The following is a 21,925-nucleotide window of genomic DNA, read 5'->3' on the forward strand; positions in this document are numbered from 1 at the left end:
CGATAAAATAAACTAAAGTTTGCAAATTGGCGATCTTAATATATCTCGGTTGAGATATTTTCTTTCATTCTCTTCTCGCCCGTTCTCCCCACCCCATTTTATCTCTCTTTTTTCGTTCGAGGGACGCGCAAGGAGAAAGTATGCGAGTGCATGTGCACCCGAGAAGGTAGTCTGATTATAAGTTGACCTACTCCACTTTAGTTCGCGTATCTATTTTTCGGGAATGAAGGGTTTAAAATTCATCTATAAAATTATCTCACTTACCCGATCGATTCGAAACTATATTTGTACTAGTTTAATGTTATGCGATATTGAATAACCTTCGTCGTAATTGATTGATATTTAAAATACAAGCATCATTATTTTGAATTTGTTTAACGTAATTTTATTGAACGTATAGTGAGAAAAATCGAATTCGTTTGGAACAATTATCTTGCAATAGTATTAAAATCATTATTCGAATGTGTATACGTATTATTTATATAATCACCGTTTTTATAACTTTTTATATTCGATTATATTCTTTTTTTTTTATTCTCGATCGTATTATTAATGTTATTATATATAATCCTTTTATCGTAACATTTTCATCATAACAATAATTATAATGATAATATAATAATAATGATGAGACTAATGGGTTAAGAATTTAAGTGATAAATGGAATAATTGCTTGCAAAATATTTGATCATTCTTTGGACGAAAAAATTTTGCTAATGTATAATATCATAGTTTTATATATTCATTATTTAAATAACATTTTTATCAGAAATTTAAAAAATTATTCGTTCAAAAAGTATCTGATCACGGAAGAATTTTCAATCTTTTTACATGCCTTATATATTTACACGGAAAAAGAATACCTACACCTTAGGCAATACTCTGGACGATTGTTTCTAATTATTTTAAAAATATACATATATAATAAAGAATATAATAATAAAATATAATAAAATAATAATTAATAATAAAAATATAGATAATAAAGAAAATTTAAAAATTAAATGCTTTAAAAAATTAAATGCTTCGATAATTTTAAACACAAAAATATTTGCTGAAAAATGTTATAACTTATATTGTACATATTTAACTTATGATCATCATTTTATAAATTACTGATTAAATGTTAATTCATTAAACGTTAATATATATTTGTTAACTTTAACAGAATTATATATATATATGTATTCGAAATAATAAATAATACAATCTGTATTATAATAAATGTTTACATCTTTGTATTTATTAATTTAGTTATAGTTTAAATTTGCATGCTATAGTTAATAAATTAATATTTATTATTAAAAAATATCTGAAGGATTTATAGAATCTGGAAATATTAGAAGAATAGAATTTTAATGAAGCACAATTATGTCATATTTTTGACTCTATTTCTAAGGCACAGATATATGGATATTTATTGTTCGTATATTAAATTTGTATGCAATAACTATGATGTATTCAATATTATTTGTGATATGACAATTTACGAATTACCATATAAATGTGTATATAAATATATATATATATATACACATCTATATAGATTTGTATGAATTATAATAGAATTTTTAAGCGGTACCATATCCATGTATACCATGTACCACTGCAAATTACTCAAAAATACAATTATTAGCAGAAAGGTTTAAAATATAAAAGTTTCACCATGTGACATCCGAGATATCTTTATTTCGAATTTTTATAAGACAAACATAAAGAAATAAAAATACACTGAAGCGTCAAAAACTTTAATGCATCAACTTCTTAAATGATATATCATTGCTGATGGATAGAGCCAGCGTATCCAAATTCTGAGTCACTGAACCACTACTAATCAGCCAGCCCCCCTTCCCTTCCTGACTATATACGTTAGATACATTAATATATTATCTTAAAATACATTATGTACAATCTTACATCGTGTGATTGTTAAGTACTGTTAGAATGTCAAAAAGAATATTCAAATTTATCCTTTTTATGTAAGAATGCATCACTGTTCCTGGAAAAATTGAATTCACTTTTTTTTTTAATTGAATGTATTCATTTAAAAGAATTATATTTCATAAATTTTCGTATCCCATACATAATTTACTTAGTGGCAACATGGTTTCAAAGACACAGCCGCAAGCAAATTTGTAAAGCGAGAATCCTTTTATAAGAAATATAATAGAATAATGTAAAAAACGTGAAGATATATAATCTTTAATTTTTATTGATAATTTGTTACTTAATAATATTTTCTGATACGTAATAAACAAAATTTATCCACAGGATTTGCTGCACCTATTTATCAATATGTGCCATCCGAGTATAGTGATTATTTCTTAAAAAAGGATTTCGAATTTAATCGCTTTACCAAAATAGAAGCACACTCCTGCAGCGATTAATTCTATTATTGTAAACCACTACCCGTTCATGTTTATAGTATTTATTATGAACAATCGTGTAATACGATGACTGGTTTCGACCTTTGCGATCAGTACGTGGTATATGGTAGCAGGGGGGCAGGCTAAGAAACACAGGGGAAGAGGGGATGTGCCAAGTTATGCGGTAAAGTAATGGCTGCTCAGATCATTTTTCCCAGCACATATCCCACTATAACCATGAGAACAGCAATAAGGATGCTGATAACTGGCGGTGACGATTCGCTACTGTTCTGTGAGTTAATATTTTTAGTGGCTAATGTAGCCTCATTAACCAACATGGCATTTCGTAAGTGCAACAAATCCTCCTACAAATAAGAGTTAGTACTCTATACATATTTATCATTATACAATTTCTTTTTATTAGTATTGTCAATTTTCTTATTTTATTTATGTGAAAATAATTTAGTTCTCAATTGTTTACCTTCAATTGGAGATTTTCCTGCCTAAGGGCACTCTCTTCTTCCCTAAGTTGATTGACTTCTTGTGCTGCTTTTATTAATTTTTCTTCTGTTTCTCCAGGAACCTAATAAAATAAACATACCATTCACTCACATAATGAATAATTATTGAAATTAATGAAAATAAAATTATTACCTTTGGCAATGACTTAACAGAATCACCAACTCCTTTATTTTTGCCATTATTTGTAGTAACATCTGATTTGGTTGTGTCAGCTGTCATTGTTTTAATTACAGGATTTTCAAATACACATTTTAATTTAGATTCCATCAATTGTTCTGGATCTATGCCTTTCCACTTTCAAACAAAAATAAGAATTACAATTAATATAATATATGTAGAAATAAAACATTCAAAAAACAAAAAATAATAATAAATAATATTAAAATATTTCACTAATCATAATATTACATACCATGTCAGGATTTTCTTCATCATCGTTATCTTGAGCTACTAAAGCTTGCACCATAAATTTATGTTTATTTTTCTCTGCTGGATCAAAATCAAATGGTTGAAGAGTTACTGAAAAATATAATATCTAATGAATTAAATTTTCTATTTTATAAATAATAATAATTTGAATTTTGTAAAAAACCTATATTGATGAAATTTTCTACAAAAATTATAGTTAATCATTATTTTTTAATTTTTAATTAAATAACTAAAACTGACCAGCTATTTGTGAAATTTCCTTTGGTTTGAGATATCCACAATTTGGTCGTACACAATACCTCTTTGGAGCAGTTGTTTTTATTTTAAAATAAACTTTGTGATTTGATGGATTAGTTAATTTTATATACGATGTGACTGTCCTTTCTGTGAATGGACCTATAATTTAACATGAAAATTATATTAAAAAAAAGGTTAAAATACTATTCTTATCACTTTTTTCATTCAAAAATTATATAAAAAAAAGTGATAAAGGTTTTAATTAATTTTATAAAATATATGTGTGATTGATATAAATATTTATCTTGCATTTTTTATGCATTTATATATGAAATAGGAATTTATAGAATAGAATGCAAAATGTAATAATCATTAATAATACAAATATAATGCTATAATTATAAATAGTGTAGTTTAATATTTGTTTTGTGTAATTAGATTTCATTTATAATAAAATAATATATGTTTTTATTAGATAAATAACAAAATTATAAATCTTTGATAAATGTCATTCAATAAAAACCATTTATTATTTTATAAAAAATCTTTTTTCGATATTTTTAAAATGCAAATATATTCTTAAATTTATAATAAATGCAAATAAATTTACATGCTAAAAATAACATTTAACATATGTCATTTAATTCAAATATTAATATAAAAATTTAATATTAATCTTAAAAATTCTAAAAGTGTACAAATATTGAAAATATGATGCAAAAATAAATACATACAATATAACTGGACGAATATGCTGTATATCAATTAGTGGGAAAGAGAAGTGAGAGGGGAGATTGAGAATTGAATCGTGACTGTACTTAGCTTTGACAGCGAATGACATACGACGAATGGGGTTAGGTACGATTGAAAAGGCCGATGATTTCTACTGGGTCGTCGTACGTAATCCTATTTGGTTACAAATCAAAATGCAACAAAATTGGCTAGTAGAGTCAACCTTACGTCATCTTGACAACGTAGCGCACCGTGTGCAGCTCGTGTTAACTAACCAACAAAGCGCTTGCCAGTCACGTATCGAACAAAACTCGAAAGAATGAAGAAGAAAGAAAATGTACGAGTAAAATGTATATAAAAGAATGATTCGTCGTTTAAGCGTACCCCTGAACCGCAGTTCACTTCGCGGTTCGATAATTAAAATTTGCTCAGGCTTCACCATCCTGTCTGGAAGCCGACCGAATTCTATGAACGATTACCCACTACACCTTTGAGAACGTAAATAACGATACGAGACGACGTCTTGACAGGTTACTCAGCGCTCTTTATGATTTTATAGAGCGGTACCGTCGTGTCTCACACTCGCTACTTTCCGGGATTCCGTTGAACTAATTCTGATTTTTGCTCTGAATCGAATACGCATGCGTCACGACGGAAATTATCAGAAGTATAGCCGTTACGTCATGGGCAGACGTTACCGCGGTAATCATATTCGCTACTTCTGCGTATCCCGAAAATTGAAATGCCGGTAAAATACACGATATGAATTCTAGAGGATTATCGATAGGAACTATCTCCTAATTATCGAAGCGTTCAATTATATTTAATATATTTAATTGTTACTAAATAAAAATAAAATGTGAAAGAATAAAATTATGAATTTTATTATAATATTTGAGATAATTTATATGCAAAAAATAATTTATATGTTAAAAAATATTATTCAATTTATTATATTATTAATTTATTCCTACTTTTAATAATAATTATGTTTCTTTTCTATTTACGTATAAATGTAAGAATTTTTTAATAATTAAATATTACTGAAATATATAACAGTTTATGTTTATATTTATATTAATTTCAAATATTATTTACCATTATTAATCTTATATATTTTTATAAAATTCGTCAAAAATCAATTATATTTTTGTATATTTTCAAATATTTAAAATAAATAAAATATAATTATATTTCAAACAATATAGAATATTCTGTTTCATTTATGCAATTTCATAACATAAATAAAATATAGTCACAGATGAGTATAGTACAGAATAGATTTAATATTCAATTTATTCTTTTGTTCCATGTTTCAGAATTTTTTATCATTTTAGTATTATTATCAATATTACCGATTTAACTCAAAATCAGATTGCATTTTTGTTTGTGGTATGCTAAGAAATATAAACAAAGAAAGTAGATAGTGGAAGAAATATAAAGTAAAAATTTGAGAATCAGCATCATCTTTAAAATACGATAAATGAAATATAAATAAAGACAAGAAAAACAAAAAAAAAAATAATAGTAGGAAAATAGTAAAAAGAAGGATAAAGATAGGATAAAAATTGATTGTTAACATTATCTCTTTAACGATATCTCTCCAAAAATATATTCATTAATGGCGTTAATTCTCAACTCTTACATTATCTCATCCTATCTTTGAAGAAATGTTTTTGATATTCAAGAGATACCGCCAATAATCAATTCTTACCTTTCTATCTTTTTTGCACTATTTGCTCTCCCATATATTTGTTCTTGGCACGTGACTACACATGATATCAATTGAAAACATTTTCATCGGATATAAATTCTCATTACAAAATACAAAGTTCACTATTAAATATTAGATTTATCTTGAATCTTATCTGTAATTGTCATTGTGACGATATTTAATTTTATTTTCAACCACTATTAGTGCTGTAATCTTATTCTATACTAAATCGGTAAAGTTGAAAATCATACAAAAATGATAATGGTTTCTCTCATCTTAAACATTAAAACACGTGATAGCACACAGCGAAGTCCTGTTATACAAAAGTATACAGGGTAATTAATTTATCTTATGTTTATTGTATATGATTTAATTTGTTTATTTGATTTGCAATAATTTATAACATATATTTAATATAAAACATATTACTATAAAATATGATGCAATTTATATTACAGTAACGTACTCTAAATAAAATCGGTATTGTTAGTATTATTAATTTTTAAAATTAATGCATTATGGATTATTTAACACCACCAAATTTAAATGCTGATGTCTACAGAAATATGACTATAACAGATAGGCCACCTACTATTAATAAACATTTGCAATTTATTACAATTTATAATGGTAATATAATTTAAATTTTTTATGTAAATATATGCGTAAAAAAATTTTAATTTTATAATTATATTATATAATTAGATTTATATTTTTTTATATATACATCATTTAATATGTATATTTATTTATTCATAGAAAAAAGTGCTATTCTTGGAGGAAATAATCTAACAGATCGCTATTGGAATGGTATTGTCTGGTATTATAATGATATTGCAGATTTTGATAGAGATAAAGCTCTCTTTGCTATAAAAACAGAGAGTTGTGTTTGTGATGCTGTTTTTTTACAAAGCGATAAATTTGTAATTGGTGAAGATAGTGGAGCTTTACAAATTTTTGATCTATCTAAAATGCCTAATGACTCAGAAGAATTACAATGTGCAGGATATGCCACTTTACATGATAGCAGTTTATTAACTCTATCTGCATTTATAGATAAAGAACATGTAGTTTCAGGAGGAATGGATTGTTGGTAAATTCAATTAATATTTTATATTAAATATTAAATTAATAATCATATTAAATAAATATTTTTAATAAATAACTATAATTATTCTATAGTATAAAAATATGGGACATATCAGAGTTAATAGCAACATATTCATTTAGTTTTGCTCATACAGATACAATTACTTGTATTGATGTTAAACCTGAAAGTAATACAGAATTTGCATCAACATCATCAGATTGTGAAGCATTAATGTGGGATATAAGACAATCAAAGCCAGCTCAAAGTATATATTCAAATACTAACATAAACATTTATTTATAATTAATCTTTCTTAAAACCTTTCTATAAATGTAATTTAAATTTATTCATTAGGTATTCTAAAGAAAGATGCTGGTTTAAATGCAATATGTTGGAGTCCAAATTTATCAAATATTTTAGCAATAGGTACTGATGATGGAGAAATTTTAATAATTGATGTCAGAAAGGGAGGTGTAAAAGTATTATCAAAATCATCTGCATTTTCTAGACCAGTACATAGACTTTCATTTAATCCAAATTCAGAAAGGTAATATAAACTGATAAATACAAATCAATATGTTATCAATATAATAAATTATACAATTATTATTACATAGTAGGATAGAATTAGCTGCATGCTGCAACGATGTTTTTGTAGAAGTATTTGATATAAGTAATGATCTTTTACTAATGTATCAAGATGATCATCACACTGATTTTGTACGTGGTCTTACATGGTTCAACAGATATTTATACTCTTGCTCTTGGGATAATACAGTGTTAAAACATACAATTGACTTTGAAATTAATGTATAACTTGTTAATATAACTATGATTAAAATTGTTAATATATATCCATTTATAAGTTTTTGTATTCCTATACATAAAAATAGATTTTTTGACTGGTGTATTTATTTTATTTCACCTTCTCATTTCATAATGTAAATAGTGAATAATCTATTATTTGTATTTATATTTCTATAAAATATTTGTAGTTGTATAACTGCATCCTATAATATTTCTACACTTTTTTGCAATAAGATAGCAGAATATTTAGAAATAATATATTTTGTACAAAATATTAAATATAAAATATTCAAAAATAAAAACTATATGCAAAGTTATGATATTAAATTATAATAATAAACATATTTAAAGAATAAAAATATTGTATAGAAAAATTATTATTAATATATTTTTTAAAATAAAAAATAATGGTGTAAATAAAAAAGTTTTATAGTTTATTTATGGTATACAGCATATATCATATGTTGTCATAAAATAGTTACAAATCAGTCAAATTTTTAAATTGTATAACTGGTATTACATTTATATTTTAAACATTTTTAATTTCATTTTCAGAAACTGTTGCTTCTTTATCTGATCATATATTTTAATAATATCTTAATTTTAATTACTGGCATATTCAAATACGTATTAAGAATCATTAATCATTAACTCAATTATTTAAATTGAATATTTATATAAAAAAATCAATTAAAAACTTTATGCTTTGAACATACACACTCAATATCTCTTTTACTGTTCACAAATTTATAATAATATAGTTTATTTATGAATTATTACTTCAAGTTATATATATGTGTTATATATAAAGAACATCGATATTTCGATAAAGAAATATATTTTTTTATTTTTGTTTATAATATTATAATGTTAAATTGATAATTTTTAATTAACTTTGAAATATTATCAATGATTTTTTTTTCATTAATGAAAAAATATAATAAGCATAATTTATTCTTTTGTTAGGTAAATAAAATATTACACACATATACAACTATGAAATAAAATAGATATAAGTCAGAAATATTCATTTATAATAGATGAAAAATTTTATATATGTATATACGTAATATTAATACGTAATAATTACGTTTAATTGAAATTGTTTGCCCAATAATCTACTGTGATACTGCTTTCAATTAAAATATAACATACTTTCTTAATATAAATTCTTACATACTTAAATGAGTATGTTTGACAAAATATACAATTATGAGTTTTATATTCATTCATATAATTTTTATATGACGAAATGTAACATATCCTTTTTTTTTTTAAAGAAAAAAAGATTTATCTCAATTATAATGCATGAAAAATTGCACATGGATTATGAAAATTTGAAAATAGTTATACATGGAATTCTTGAAGTTCATTAATAAGAAAAACTTTACAGTGTAATACAAATAATGATTGATGACAACATGTTATGCAATATATTATGCCACTGTTTCATTCAAAAATTACAAGAATTAATGAAATTGTTATGTACAATTCATATTTTTGTAATGAAATATAACTGCATCATAATCAATGCAACATATAACTCTCATATGGACATTTATTATTTTTTGTTAATCTATGTAATGGGTTCTTACATAATTATTATGCAGTTTTAACATGTCTTTTTCCCTGTATTGACCACTTTTTAACCAGTCCTTGAGCATTTATTTCTTTACAATCCAAATTCTTTTTCATCGTCTGCTCGTATGTCACCATATCTCCAAATATTACGTCGACTATGTTTCGCATCTTCTTCTGCTTTTTTGTATTCTTCAATCTATTGAAAAAATGAATTTATATATTAAAATCACTTTATATATACAAAACAATTATTATAAGATATTAATATCCGTAAATATAAAAAAATACATAATAGCAAATTACCAATTTAATAAGTCTTCTATCACGTTGGTTTTGAACAAGTAATAATCCGTCAGAAATAAGTCCTTTTGCGATATCTTCATTAGAAGAAGAATCAACTAATGTTACAGCGGTAACATTATTATTTAATTTATATTCTGTATTCATTAATAAAATTTTATCCATTACGTCTTCCTTAAAAATTTCAACTGCCGCTTTTTTGTCATCATTCTATTTATGGAAAAAAATTATATTCGATTATAATTTCAAAAAAATAAGTTATATGTAAAAATGTATTTATAATTATAAATAATTAAAAATATTTATAATTTGTAATTACAAGTAAAAAATTTCATACGAACTATTATTTTAATTTTATACTACCTATTACTTACATCATTTGGAAGCGCGACACAAGCGAGAATATGTTCGTGAGCATAGGGTTTATCATTAGCAAATCTTGATGGTAAATCAGCAACTCTTGTGACATTAATTATTTCTCTATTTCCATAATCAATATAGAACACACTGACATTTGTACCAGAAACTTTTTCTATTTTAACACGATACCATTGATCATCACCAGTAAATTTAGCAACTGCTAATTCACCTCTAGTGGGTTTGTAAGCACCTGGAAGTGGAGGATTAGATGCTAATTCTTGACGTAATTGTAGAAGCAAATTTTCCAACATGCTACGTTGATCAACACTTTGTGCATAAAAATGAAGATCTTCAGTAACTTCAGACAGTACTACTTCTTGATAGTCAATTTTTCTTTCTACAATTTCTTTATCATTTTCATTTTTTTCATTTTCAACTTGCACTTCTACATAATTTTTCCACATCTAGAAAACATAATAGATACATAAAAGATTTATATATATATAATTTAATAAAAAATAATAATATAATTTATAATTTATAATATTCTATGTTTATATGATATTTCACAAGTTTATTTACATTTAATTTTTTTGTTTTGGCACGCTCTTCTGCAGCTTTAAGTGTTCTTGTTAATTCACCAAAATCAGGAAAAGTAACTACTTCTGCAAGACCTTCTTCAACAAGAGCAACAGACATATTAATGTCATTTACTGTTAACCATCCAATAAATCCACTTCCTTTAGTTTCTGTACTTTCAATTTTTATTTCTACATCTCTTTGAAAACAATGCTCTCGAGTAAAAGCTAATGCTTTTTCACCATATTCATCTGCTTTAACAATACCACCACCTGGTAATGATCTTTGACATCGCGGTGTTCTTATACCAGCTAAGACAAATGTAATAAGTTGATCCTCTTTTGGTAAAAACAATTTTAGACGCGATCCACTGGTAACGAATTCAACCACAGCTTTAATCCCTTGCGCTCGTTTAAGAGACGTTAAAAATGCTTTTGCTTTTGATGGATCATTAGAAAGATCTACCAATCTATGTACTGGAATATCCTTTTTCGCATGTAAACCGTGTTGAGACTTTTCTGCTTTGCTTTCAGCAACTTGCAACAAATTATAATGAGATGAACGTTGATCATCATTTTGCCTATATTTGATGACTCTTGCTAAACCTCGAGCAACCAAAGCTTCAGCAATATTCCTAGAAGAATGATTATATTATATAAAATAAATAATAAATATATTAGAAAATGAATAAATTATATTATAACATACGTTTTACCGCATGTAACGGTACAGCATAATTTTTCTGGAAAATTGTCTCTAGCAGGTTGAGTATAATCAACTACAACTTTTACATTTTTTCTTATAAATTTTTCGCGTAAAAATTCACGAGCTTCCAACATCCATGGAATATCGTAAAGAGGTTTAAAATCTTTTCTAGTAGTATTATTAGATTCTTCATTGGTTTTTTTTTCTCTGGACGGTGGTCGAATACTACTCAAAAATACTTTCTTGTTTTCTCCATTTTGACTTCTAATTACGAGTGCATCTGCATTTATGATTTCCACAATAGTACCAGTAAATTCAATTTGTGGACCTGATGGTTTGTAATCTTTCCATAAACGTAAACGCGCTTCTTTTGCAGCTTTCTCTGCAAGATAAAGTTTCTCTGCACCAGCTCTGCTATTATTAATTGACCAATCCTGGCATTTAGCAAATCCTTCACTCAATAAAATTTCAGCAATATTTCCTATTAACATTCATTAAATTAATAATTATATCTAATTATATAAGTTTATAAATAATTCAGTTTCCTTAAATTATTTCAAAATACTAACCTTTCGGATGAAGAATGCTACCAATAAAATTATTATTATTAACAGATTCAAGTACTATTTCGACATCTCTGTGTAAAAGACGAGATTCTACAAAATATCTTGCTTCATCTGCATAAGGATCACCTACTGAATTTTCACGTCTTCCATTTGGCCATCCAGGACATCGAACACCCGATATCATTAATACTATATTGTAAAAATCAGGTAATAAAAGTGCTTTTACTGTAGATCCATCAAAAACAAATTCAATAATAGCTTTCACAGGTTTTTTTCCGAATTTTTCAACTAATTTGCGGGGATCATCCACAGTCCATTTTACATCACGTATATGTTCAGAATTTGGAGATTCTGACCATTTTCCCTTTTTAGCTGTTTTAGCTGTATTTTCTAGTTCTATTAAACGAGTTTGTTCAGGACTGGGATTTCTAGTATCTTTCTTTACAGTTACTAAACCCTCAGATACCAATGTCTCAATCACATTTTCTCCATTTTTATCTATTATTATAAAAAAGTTTAATAAAATTTCAATAATAAAGTTTAATAAATTTTTAATCAATTTTGTTATATAATAAATATATAAATTTATATAAAATATGTACCTTTCCCTAACCACACAGTACCATAAGTTCTATTTGTATTAACAGATTTTTCTGTAACAAAAGCTACATCTTGACCAATAAGTTTTTTGCGTAAAAATTCTCTAGCTTCCCAAGAATAAGGTTCATCCCTACTTTCATCCGTACTGAAGAAAAAAATATATGTTAATTATAATAAATAATATATATAACAAACTAATTTAACAAATTACAACAAATAGTTAAATGTACCTATCATTTCCTTTCCATCGTTCTAATTTTGGGGCAGTAATATTACAAAGGGTAATAGTAACTTCTGGAGGAGGACCACCCATAGGTTGGCCACGAATAACAATAGTATCTCCCGAAATAACCTTTAAATATAAAATTCTATGTTAAAACAAGATATAACTAAATTTATTTTTAATTTTTTATATAATACTATATATAATGATATAATATTATAGCATAACTGTATTTTTCAGAGAAATTTAATAAAGTAAAATTAAGCTTTATTGAAGACTTTAAAATACATATATATAGAATAAAAAACATATTAAATAATCAAAAAATATTTCTCTATTAAATATATAATATTTTAATAACATCTATAGTATTTAAATAATACTTAATAATTTTCTTTTAAGAGAAAATAATAGATAAAACGAAATTACTTTGATATAAAGACCATATGTTGTCCGTACGGATTATTTGTACTACGTTGAACGCGAGCACACACATGTCAAAATATGAGGTTATATATGACAGTAATCATATAAATCATGTTTATATTCAAATAAAAAATTTCTTAATGAACAAATTGCAGTAAAATTTTAATATCATACCTGTTTTACTACTCCGTTTCTCGGTTTCATTTGCCCCTGAGGTGCGCTCATCGTGTCGTTCGTTTACCACGCTAAGCACCACGAAAAAATCTATAATTTCTCAGTCTATACTGTGCCAGAAAAGCAATTCGGTAAACAGAAGATTATCTATACTCTGATTTTTGCTTTTTTCGTGAATATTCGTTAGAAATTCAAGAAAGATTTGACATGTTGAATCGGAGTGGAGAAACTCACGCTTTCCACGTATTGTGGAGGAGTCGGCACGAGCGCAATCTACACAGAAACATCGTTCAAGTACGTTTGATTTGGTGGTGATGTGGCAACACGCAACACTTCGGCAATCTGCAGTGTCGCGCTCTATCGGTCAATTTACATCATGGTTTCAATCGGTAGAAAAAAGTATTAATATTACAAAATTTATAATTAATTATAATATATATTTTATTATTTATTTTTATATGTATTACATATGTATTTATTATAATCTTATTTTTTATTGTTCAAAATGTGTTTAGATAAAATTTTTCTTATTTAATATTATTCAGATTAATTTTTTTATATTTGCTATGAATATATTACAATAAAAAATTGCTATATGCTTTTATAAAAAATTGGTATATCTATTCATTATGTATTAATATACCAAACAATCGATAAATATAGTCGACATATCTTGACGTTAAAATTATACATTATTATGATTTTCACTATTAAAATATTATATCCATATTATATTTAATATTATATCTAATATTATAATAATTTTATTAAAAATAAATTTCATTAAAAACAAAATATATTTCTTTATAAGCAATTTATTTTTTACAGATAGAATATTATAACTGATTCTTCAAATTCTTTTAATTCAATAATTAAAATGGACAATTATAATTTTACTATAAAATAAATTCTATAAAAAATAAAGTATTTTTAATATTTTTTTCTTTATAAGTAACTTATTTTTTACAGATTGAATAATTTTATAATTAATAATTAAAATAGAATAAAAAGAAGGATCATAAAAAATGAACTAGGTATTTTTATGTGTAAGGTTGTTTTATTACGCACAAAACTGTTTATAACGATTTTAATTTTTTTTCGGACTACATGACGATTTCAAAATGGAATGATGAAAATGCGAAATGAAATCGTAATGATGTACAAGTGCAAAAAAACTAAAATGACAATGCAGACACATGAAAATGATGTCATAAAAAAGAATTTAGAGACAGAATCAAGTGTCAGGCTTGATTTAAAGATATAGCACTACTTAAGGAATGCACAAAACATTTATACTTCATCTCATATTTATCAAATAAATACAGAATTAGCAATATGCAATACTTAAGAGAAGCATGGCACTTCATTCTGTCACATATAGAAAGACAAAAACGAAAGTTCAGTACTTAAGTAGAATTAATTTGTAACAGTCTTTCTACATCCTAGAAGTCTTTGGATTTAATTAAATAATTTTAAACAGTAGAAGTCTTAATCTACTTCTTCCATCCTAGATGCTTCTTCTGTATCATCTTCTAATGGAGGAACTTCTGTATCCATTTTTTCATCCTCTACATTTGGTGTGTCATCATCATCAAAACCAAGACCAAGTTTAATCATTCTATATATTCTAGAAGCATGTACTTGTGGATCTTCAAGGGCAAAACCAGAAGATAACAAAGCTGTTTCAAAAAGAAGCATGACTAAATCTTTCACAGACTTATCATGTTTGTCAGCTTCAGCCTTTTGCCTCAAGTTTTCCATAATTGGATGATCTGGATTGATTTCTAAATGCTTCTTGGCAGCCATATATCCCATAGTGGATGCATCTCGGAGAGCTTGAGCTTTCATAATTCTTTCCATATTTGCAGTCCATCCATATTGTGATGTAACAATACAGCATGGAGAATCAACTAACCTATTGGATACTACAACTTTTTCTACTTTTTTGTCCAAAATATCTTTCATAACTTTACAGAGATTTTCAAATTTGGCTTTGTCTTCTTCACGTTTTTTCTTTTCTTCTTCATCTTCTGGAAGTTCCAAACCCTCTTTAGTTACAGAGACCAACTGTTTGCCATCAAACTCCTTTAATTGTTGTACAACATATTCATCAATAGGTTCTGTCATATATACTACTTCAAAACCACGCTTCTTAACCCTTTCTACAAATGAACTATTAGCTACTTGTTCTCTGCTTTCACCAGTGATATAGTAAATGTGTTTTTGATTTTCTTTCATTCTTCCAACATAATCCTTTAATGAACACATTTCATCTCCAGATGCAGATGTATGATATCTAAGTAATTCTGACAGTTTCTTCCTATTTTGACTGTCTTCATGAATACCTAATTTTATATTCTTGCTAAATTGCTCATAGCATTTTTTATAGCTTTCCTTATCTTCAGATAATTCTTCAAATAATTCTAAGCATTTCTTGACAAGATTCTTTCTAATGACTTTAAGGATTTTATTTTGTTGTAACATCTCACGAGAAATATTCAATGGAAGATCTTCACTATCAACTACACCCTTAATAAAGTTAAGATACTCTGGAATAAGATCTTCACAATTATCCATAATGAAAACTCTACGTACATATAATTTGATGTTATTCTTTCTCTTCTTATTTTCAAAAAGATCAAAAGGTGCACGTCGCGGAATGAAAAGCAATGCACGGAATTCCAATTGACCTTCAACTGAGAAATGTTTGACAGCTAAATGATCTTCCCAATCATTTGTTAAACTCTTGTAAAATTCACCATATTCTTCTTGAGAAATATCATCTGGATTTCTTGTCCAGATTGGTTTTGTCTTATTTAACTCCTCATCCTCAGTGTATTTTTCTTTAATAGTTTTCTTCTTTTTCTTCTTTTCATCTTTAGGTTTATCTTCATCTTCATCTTCTCCAACTTCTTCAATTTTAGGTTTACCTGTATCTTCACCTTCTTCCTTTGCAGGTTCTTCTTCCTCTTCTTCATCTTCACTTAATTCTTTGTCTCTTTCTTTCTCAACAACAAGTTTAATTGGATAACCAATGAATTGAGAATGCTTTTTCACAATTTCTTTGATTTTAGATTCTTCCAAATATTCAGTTTGATCTTCTTTAATGTGTAAAATAATTTTGGTACCTCTTCCAATTGGTTCTCCATTGTCAGGGCGGACAGTGAAAGAACCACCAGCAGAAGATTCCCATACATATTGTTCATCATCATTGTGTTTTGAAATTACAACAACTTTATCTGCTACAAGATAAGCAGAATAAAAACCTACACCAAACTGACCTATCATAGAAATATCTGCACCAGCTTGAAGAGCTTCCATAAATGCTTTTGTACCAGACTTAGCAATGGTACCCAAATTGTTCACAAGATCAGCTTTTGTCATACCTATACCACTGTAATAAAGAAAATTTCATTATTCATTTTTAATAAAATTTTATTTGGATAGATTATAAAATTTTAGTATTGATTTAACATAAGATAAAAATAAAAATTAAAAATTTTTCTTTTCTTTTTTTTTATATATTAAATGTATTGTATATTTAATGTAATGTAACATATTAAATTTAAATAAATAAAATTAAATATAAATGTAACACAATAAAATAAATATTAATATATCAAAACAATTATTCAATTATTATTTAGGAAATAAAATAATACTTACGAATCAAGTATGGTTAAAGTACGATCATTTTTATTAGGAACAATTTTAATAAATAATTCCTTGCACGTATCCAATTTAGATGGATCCGTGAGAGATTCATAGCGAATTTTGTCTAATGCCTATACAAAGGAAATGAAAATAATTAAATAATTTATATTTAAAAAAAAAAATTCTAAAAATATTATTTTGAAATTTCCGAAAACTTTAATTATATGAAAAAATGTTTAAATAAATTATACTTACATCAGATGCATTTGAAATCAATTCTCGAATAAAGATTTCTTTATTGGAATAAAACGTATTAATAATCAAACTCATCAATTGTGCAATTTCAGCTTGGAAAGCGAAAGTTTCAACCTCTCCGGCATTAGCCATAGTGACGTCCTCCGGCATCTTTTCACTATGTATTTAATTACGTATAATCAGATAATAAAACACAGAAGTTTATTTATTTAAAATAAATTTCTCCACACAAACGTTGAGAATGTATCGCACGTATAATCGCACGTACAACCGCAGAGGAAATGTAGCTTCGCGTCACTCTCAGAGATCAGTCTCTCGCGCCGTCACTTTTCAGAGTATTGAATACTGGCGCGCAGGGGCCGCTTTTATCGAGCTTTGAAAATTCTAGAAGGCACCTGCCGGAAGCACGCCCGATTTCTAGAACATTCTATCAAAAATGTTGTTATAATCAATATTTATTAATAATTCTTAGCACAATATTTAAACAAAAATGTTTTCAAAATTTATAAAATGAATTTAAAATATACTCAATACATTGTATTAATAATAATTTGTGTACAAAATATAATAACAGTAATATCTTTTGAGTGTATTTACGTAGTGACCGGAAATGACGACATGGCTACACATGTCTAGAAACATCGCGATACCTCCAAGCTAAGAATTGAGAAAAGATAATTATGTGACAAATATGAAAAATGAGACTAATATTTGAATATATATATATATATGAAATTCAAGTGTAATAATAATTCATGTCATGTATATAGATTATTTTTTTATATTTACAGTATTTTTTATAACATTTAATATATAATTATTTTTAGGATTCTGAATTATATTTTTCATTAAGCACATGTTAAGATACACCTGCATCGTGCAAAAATAGATTTGATATGTACATTAAAAAGATGAAATTAATATGAAATTATATATGAATATTATTTAGTTATTTTATAGTAATTGTTTTATGGAATTAATATTAATTGCTTTTTTTATACCATTTCCTGAATTTATATTATACATTAAACATATTTTCTATAAATGAATAATTATCTCATGTTCTTTATTAATAACATTTTTATAAATATTTTATATTATGAATTATAGTCTTATATTATTTTGTATAATAATATGAAAAAATTAGTTAATTTTATTTAAAAAAGAAAATATTATTAATGTTTTTATAATTGTATAATATTTTAATATCTTGTAATATTTTATTAAACGATTTATTCTCGAATATTCAAAATGATTCATTAATAATTTTGTTTAAGAACAAAGACAACAATATGTTATAATATATTTTAAAATAAATATAAATTATTATTTGCATTAAAAATCTTTATAATATATTTTGTTGAAATAATTATCTATTTTTACATAATTCAAGAAAGTGAATATCAGACAACTAGGCACGATCAATGATACTGTATTCGCACAGCAGTATTAGAAATTGTATTCGTGTAACAGTACACCTCATTTGTGATTCTTATTTTTGCATTGATTTCGTTAAAAGTAATCTTAATAGAAGTTTTTTCGTTTAATTCGATAAATCTTCGCGTTCAATTAATTGTGAAATAAAGAAAATATAATAAAATAAACAAGAAAATTAGAGAAATTTTCCTACAATTAGAATTGTACAAGAAACGATAATATAATAAAAAATATTAAATTATATATACATATATATGTATATATAAAATGTGATATATTTCAATGTTTTTAAATGTTATATCTATAAACGTGGATATTATATACATATATTAATAATTTTACATAGAAATAATGAATATGAAATACGAGAATGTTCGAGTGAATGTCCTTAACCTTGATTTTATTTTATGAAAGCAATGTAAAATAAATAAAAGTGAGAATGTAACATTGTGTTTTTGTATTTTTAAAAATCAAATTGAACAAATAAGTGAAACGATTAATATAATTGTGATACATATATTTATTTTTGTGTAGCAAGTGCTGTAGAAAATAAGATATAAAAGAAGGTTAGGAAGACTTTTTTTGCAATTTAAAATAATACGATTGATTATAATAGAAATAATTTTAATATTTAATGATATACAAAAACAAAAAAAAAACGATTATTAAAATATTCTAATCAATTCTAATATTCTATTCAATTAATTATAAATAATCATTTTTAAATTCATATTTGATTTAAATCTTTTCTGATTTATATAAATATATATATATATATATTTTCATAATTATTTAAAATTTTTATGTTTCATAAATATATTTTCTTTAAAGTATAATGAATATTAAATTAATCACATTATTAATCACATTATTATAATTACACATAATCATTTTACACAAATATAAAAATTTATATATATATATATATACATATAACATATAATACATATAATATATATGTGAAAGTATTGATTGAAATGAGAATAAAGATTCTGAAAAAATCTAAAAATATCTATATATTTAATATTTTAGAAAAACAAGAGAAATAAAAAATATATGAATTTAAAGATCAGATATGATTTATTGGTAAAATAAAGTTAATTTTTAATAATAATAATTTTTAATGTAAAAATTATGTTGACTTTAAATCATGTTGCCATCTATTGGTAAAAGTAAATATTTGGTACTCGTATTACCCTCGTCGGATAAAAGTAGGAATAAGTCACGTGACTTATAAAGGCTAAATCTTCAACGTCATTTGTAGAATGACGTATGGCTCGTTCAAATTGTGTATTCGATTTTTCTTTTTTCCGTTAAAAGATAATATTATTTTATAAAAAAATGTGTTCTAATTGATTAATAAGTGTAGAAAATTTGAAAATTAAAAGTTTTTTATAGATAAAATGCGAATAATTATTGGGAATCTAAGAAAATCGATCAAATTGTCAAATTCTGATTGAAATATGTGCGAAAGGATATTGTTTGGTCGGTAGTGTGTTCGATGCACGAAGAAAAGGACGAGATTTATTAGTCATAAGGTACACATTTTTATCCATAACATAATTTTACTCACGCAATAAAAACTTTTACATAATAATGTCGTATCACGTAGTAATAGTTTCATTTAGGTATATCGGTCATGCAACGATACGATTTTCTCTTGCGTTATATTTGTTTGTAACAATTTATAATTATATTTACCGCCATTTAAAGACGATTATGCTTCTGGTGGTTTCGAGTGCATATTTTTCTTTTTATTTTTTTTCGCTACAAGCTTGTAATTGTTCACAAGCCGTACATGCTCACTGTAAATTGTACGGCGTACAGCGATCGACCTTAATGTATAGAAATCGTGATCCTTCGTGAACGCATAGCGGCGAACAGGCACGCGCACGCCACCGCATTTCTATCGAATACTTCATTGGTACATTTAAAAACGTAATTTATAAAACATTATATGAATAATTTTATATATATTTCTTTAATTAAAGCTATCTTTCCTTTTTTTTATCTTTAATGGATTTACAAATAATTGTGCAATTTCAAGAAATAAATTGCATCATAAATACAGTGGGTCCTCAATTAACAGAGTTAATTTTTCAAAATACTTATTATTTGAATCAAAAACATGCCATATGTCATCATAATCATAATTAGAAACATGTGTTATGCTTTTATTGTGGAATCTAGAAATATTTGTTTTTTCATAGTTAAAAAGCACCAATATTGCGAAGTGATTCTACTCTGATGTCTACTTTCAATATTTATTTATATTTCTTTAACAATTTCTATTTCTCGATTAAGTTGAAGTTCCACCGTTGCTATATTAATATCCTTTTGTTAGAAAGCGTAAACTTATAAGTATCGATAAAGGGAGGGAAGAATTGTATCTCTCTCTCTTTTTCTCTTTTCTTTTTCTCTTTTTTTTCTTTTTTTTTTTTTTCTTTTTTTAACAGTAGCTATTACTCGAAAATATCGTTAAAATATTACAACCTTTCGATATATTCTACATTTTTACGGAACAACTCGCGGAGATTAGAGATTGATATGGATCACCGATAAGATTAAGGGTATCCATAGCTTCAAAAAAAAAAAAAATGGCGCGCGTGTGCGCGCGCATGACTGCAGCCGCGCGCGCGTGAATGTGAATCTTACTTATACATATATACGTAAAATTATTTCTCATTATACTGATGCGTATCTAGACTTTTGTTCCGTTACGAACGTTATTTAGAATATTATTTCAATGAGCAAGTAACTAGGAGAGCCTCTGTTTTATTTACTCCTTTTTTCTTTTTTTTTTTTTACCAACTCTTTTTCCCTCTTTTTTTCTTATTTTTTTTTTTTTTTTTTTAAATCTTCTTTAACAAAACGACACGAACGCGAGGACACGCTTATGTCCCTTTAATATGTCCCTTTCTCGGCAGTTAGCACGAGTAATACTCCAATTCTGATGTAATATGATTTTGTGTTTATAATTTATAAGTTCTACGATCGAACACTTACACTCTAATTTTTTTTCCCTATTGCATCTTCATTTTCTCCCTCACATTCTCTCTCTCTCATTCATATTCTCTTATTTATCATTCTTTCTCATTTCATCTCATCTCATCTCATCTCATCTCTCTCTCTCTCTCTCTCTCTCTCTCTCTCTCTCTCTCTCTCTCT

The 21,925-nt window shown here is 25.8% G+C and overlaps 4 protein-coding genes across 5 annotated transcripts; 1 reads left to right on the forward strand and 3 right to left on the reverse strand.

The window, feature by feature from the left end:
• Nucleotides 1–1,669: 1,669 nt before the first annotated feature.
• On the reverse strand, nucleotides 1,670–4,974 carry LOC102675053 (vesicle-associated membrane protein-associated protein B). Its single transcript, XM_006618935.2, has 6 exons — nucleotides 4,671–4,974; nucleotides 3,558–3,713; nucleotides 3,301–3,407; nucleotides 3,021–3,182; nucleotides 2,848–2,949; nucleotides 1,670–2,731 (listed from the first exon to the last, which is right to left on the reverse strand). The coding sequence occupies exons 1-6, from the start codon at nucleotides 4,726–4,728 to the stop codon at nucleotides 2,567–2,569; spliced, it is 750 nt and encodes a 249-aa protein (XP_006618998.1). The 5' UTR covers nucleotides 4,729–4,974; the 3' UTR covers nucleotides 1,670–2,566.
• Nucleotides 4,975–6,013: 1,039 nt separating this feature from the next.
• On the forward strand, nucleotides 6,014–7,996 carry LOC102674752 (methylosome protein 50-like). 2 transcript variants are annotated; one of them, XM_006618933.2, is made up of 6 exons: nucleotides 6,014–6,335; nucleotides 6,459–6,630; nucleotides 6,760–7,093; nucleotides 7,183–7,355; nucleotides 7,445–7,637; nucleotides 7,711–7,992. In XM_006618933.2, exons 2-6 carry the CDS (start codon nucleotides 6,519–6,521, stop codon nucleotides 7,904–7,906), a joined length of 1,008 nt encoding a protein of 335 aa, XP_006618996.1. In that variant the 5' UTR covers nucleotides 6,014–6,335; nucleotides 6,459–6,518; the 3' UTR covers nucleotides 7,907–7,992. The 2 variants fall into 2 exon arrangements, with proteins under 2 accessions (XP_006618996.1, XP_006618995.1); XM_006618932.2 differs by having other exon boundaries at nucleotides 6,015–6,335; nucleotides 7,708–7,996.
• A 314-nt stretch (nucleotides 7,997–8,310) lies between these two features.
• On the reverse strand, nucleotides 8,311–13,731 carry LOC102675176 (staphylococcal nuclease domain-containing protein 1). Its single transcript, XM_006618936.1, has 9 exons — nucleotides 13,412–13,731; nucleotides 12,819–12,940; nucleotides 12,591–12,733; nucleotides 11,992–12,486; nucleotides 11,426–11,903; nucleotides 10,721–11,351; nucleotides 10,153–10,602; nucleotides 9,782–9,988; nucleotides 8,311–9,674 (listed from the first exon to the last, which is right to left on the reverse strand). Exons 1-9 carry the CDS (start codon nucleotides 13,460–13,462, stop codon nucleotides 9,570–9,572), a joined length of 2,682 nt encoding a protein of 893 aa, XP_006618999.1. The 5' UTR covers nucleotides 13,463–13,731; the 3' UTR covers nucleotides 8,311–9,569.
• Nucleotides 13,732–14,448: 717 nt separating this feature from the next.
• On the reverse strand, nucleotides 14,449–17,686 carry LOC102675325 (heat shock protein 83-like). Its single transcript, XM_006618937.2, has 3 exons — nucleotides 17,321–17,686; nucleotides 17,078–17,196; nucleotides 14,449–16,805 (listed from the first exon to the last, which is right to left on the reverse strand). The coding sequence occupies exons 1-3, from the start codon at nucleotides 17,468–17,470 to the stop codon at nucleotides 14,900–14,902; spliced, it is 2,175 nt and encodes a 724-aa protein (XP_006619000.1). The 5' UTR covers nucleotides 17,471–17,686; the 3' UTR covers nucleotides 14,449–14,899.
• Between the last annotated feature and the right edge of the window lie 4,239 nt (nucleotides 17,687–21,925).

The sequence above is a fragment of the Apis dorsata genome, unplaced genomic scaffold (genome assembly GCF_000469605.1).
Source record: "Apis dorsata unplaced genomic scaffold, Apis dorsata 1.3 scaffold_382, whole genome shotgun sequence".
NCBI classification, from domain to species: domain Eukaryota; kingdom Metazoa; phylum Arthropoda; class Insecta; order Hymenoptera; family Apidae; genus Apis; species Apis dorsata.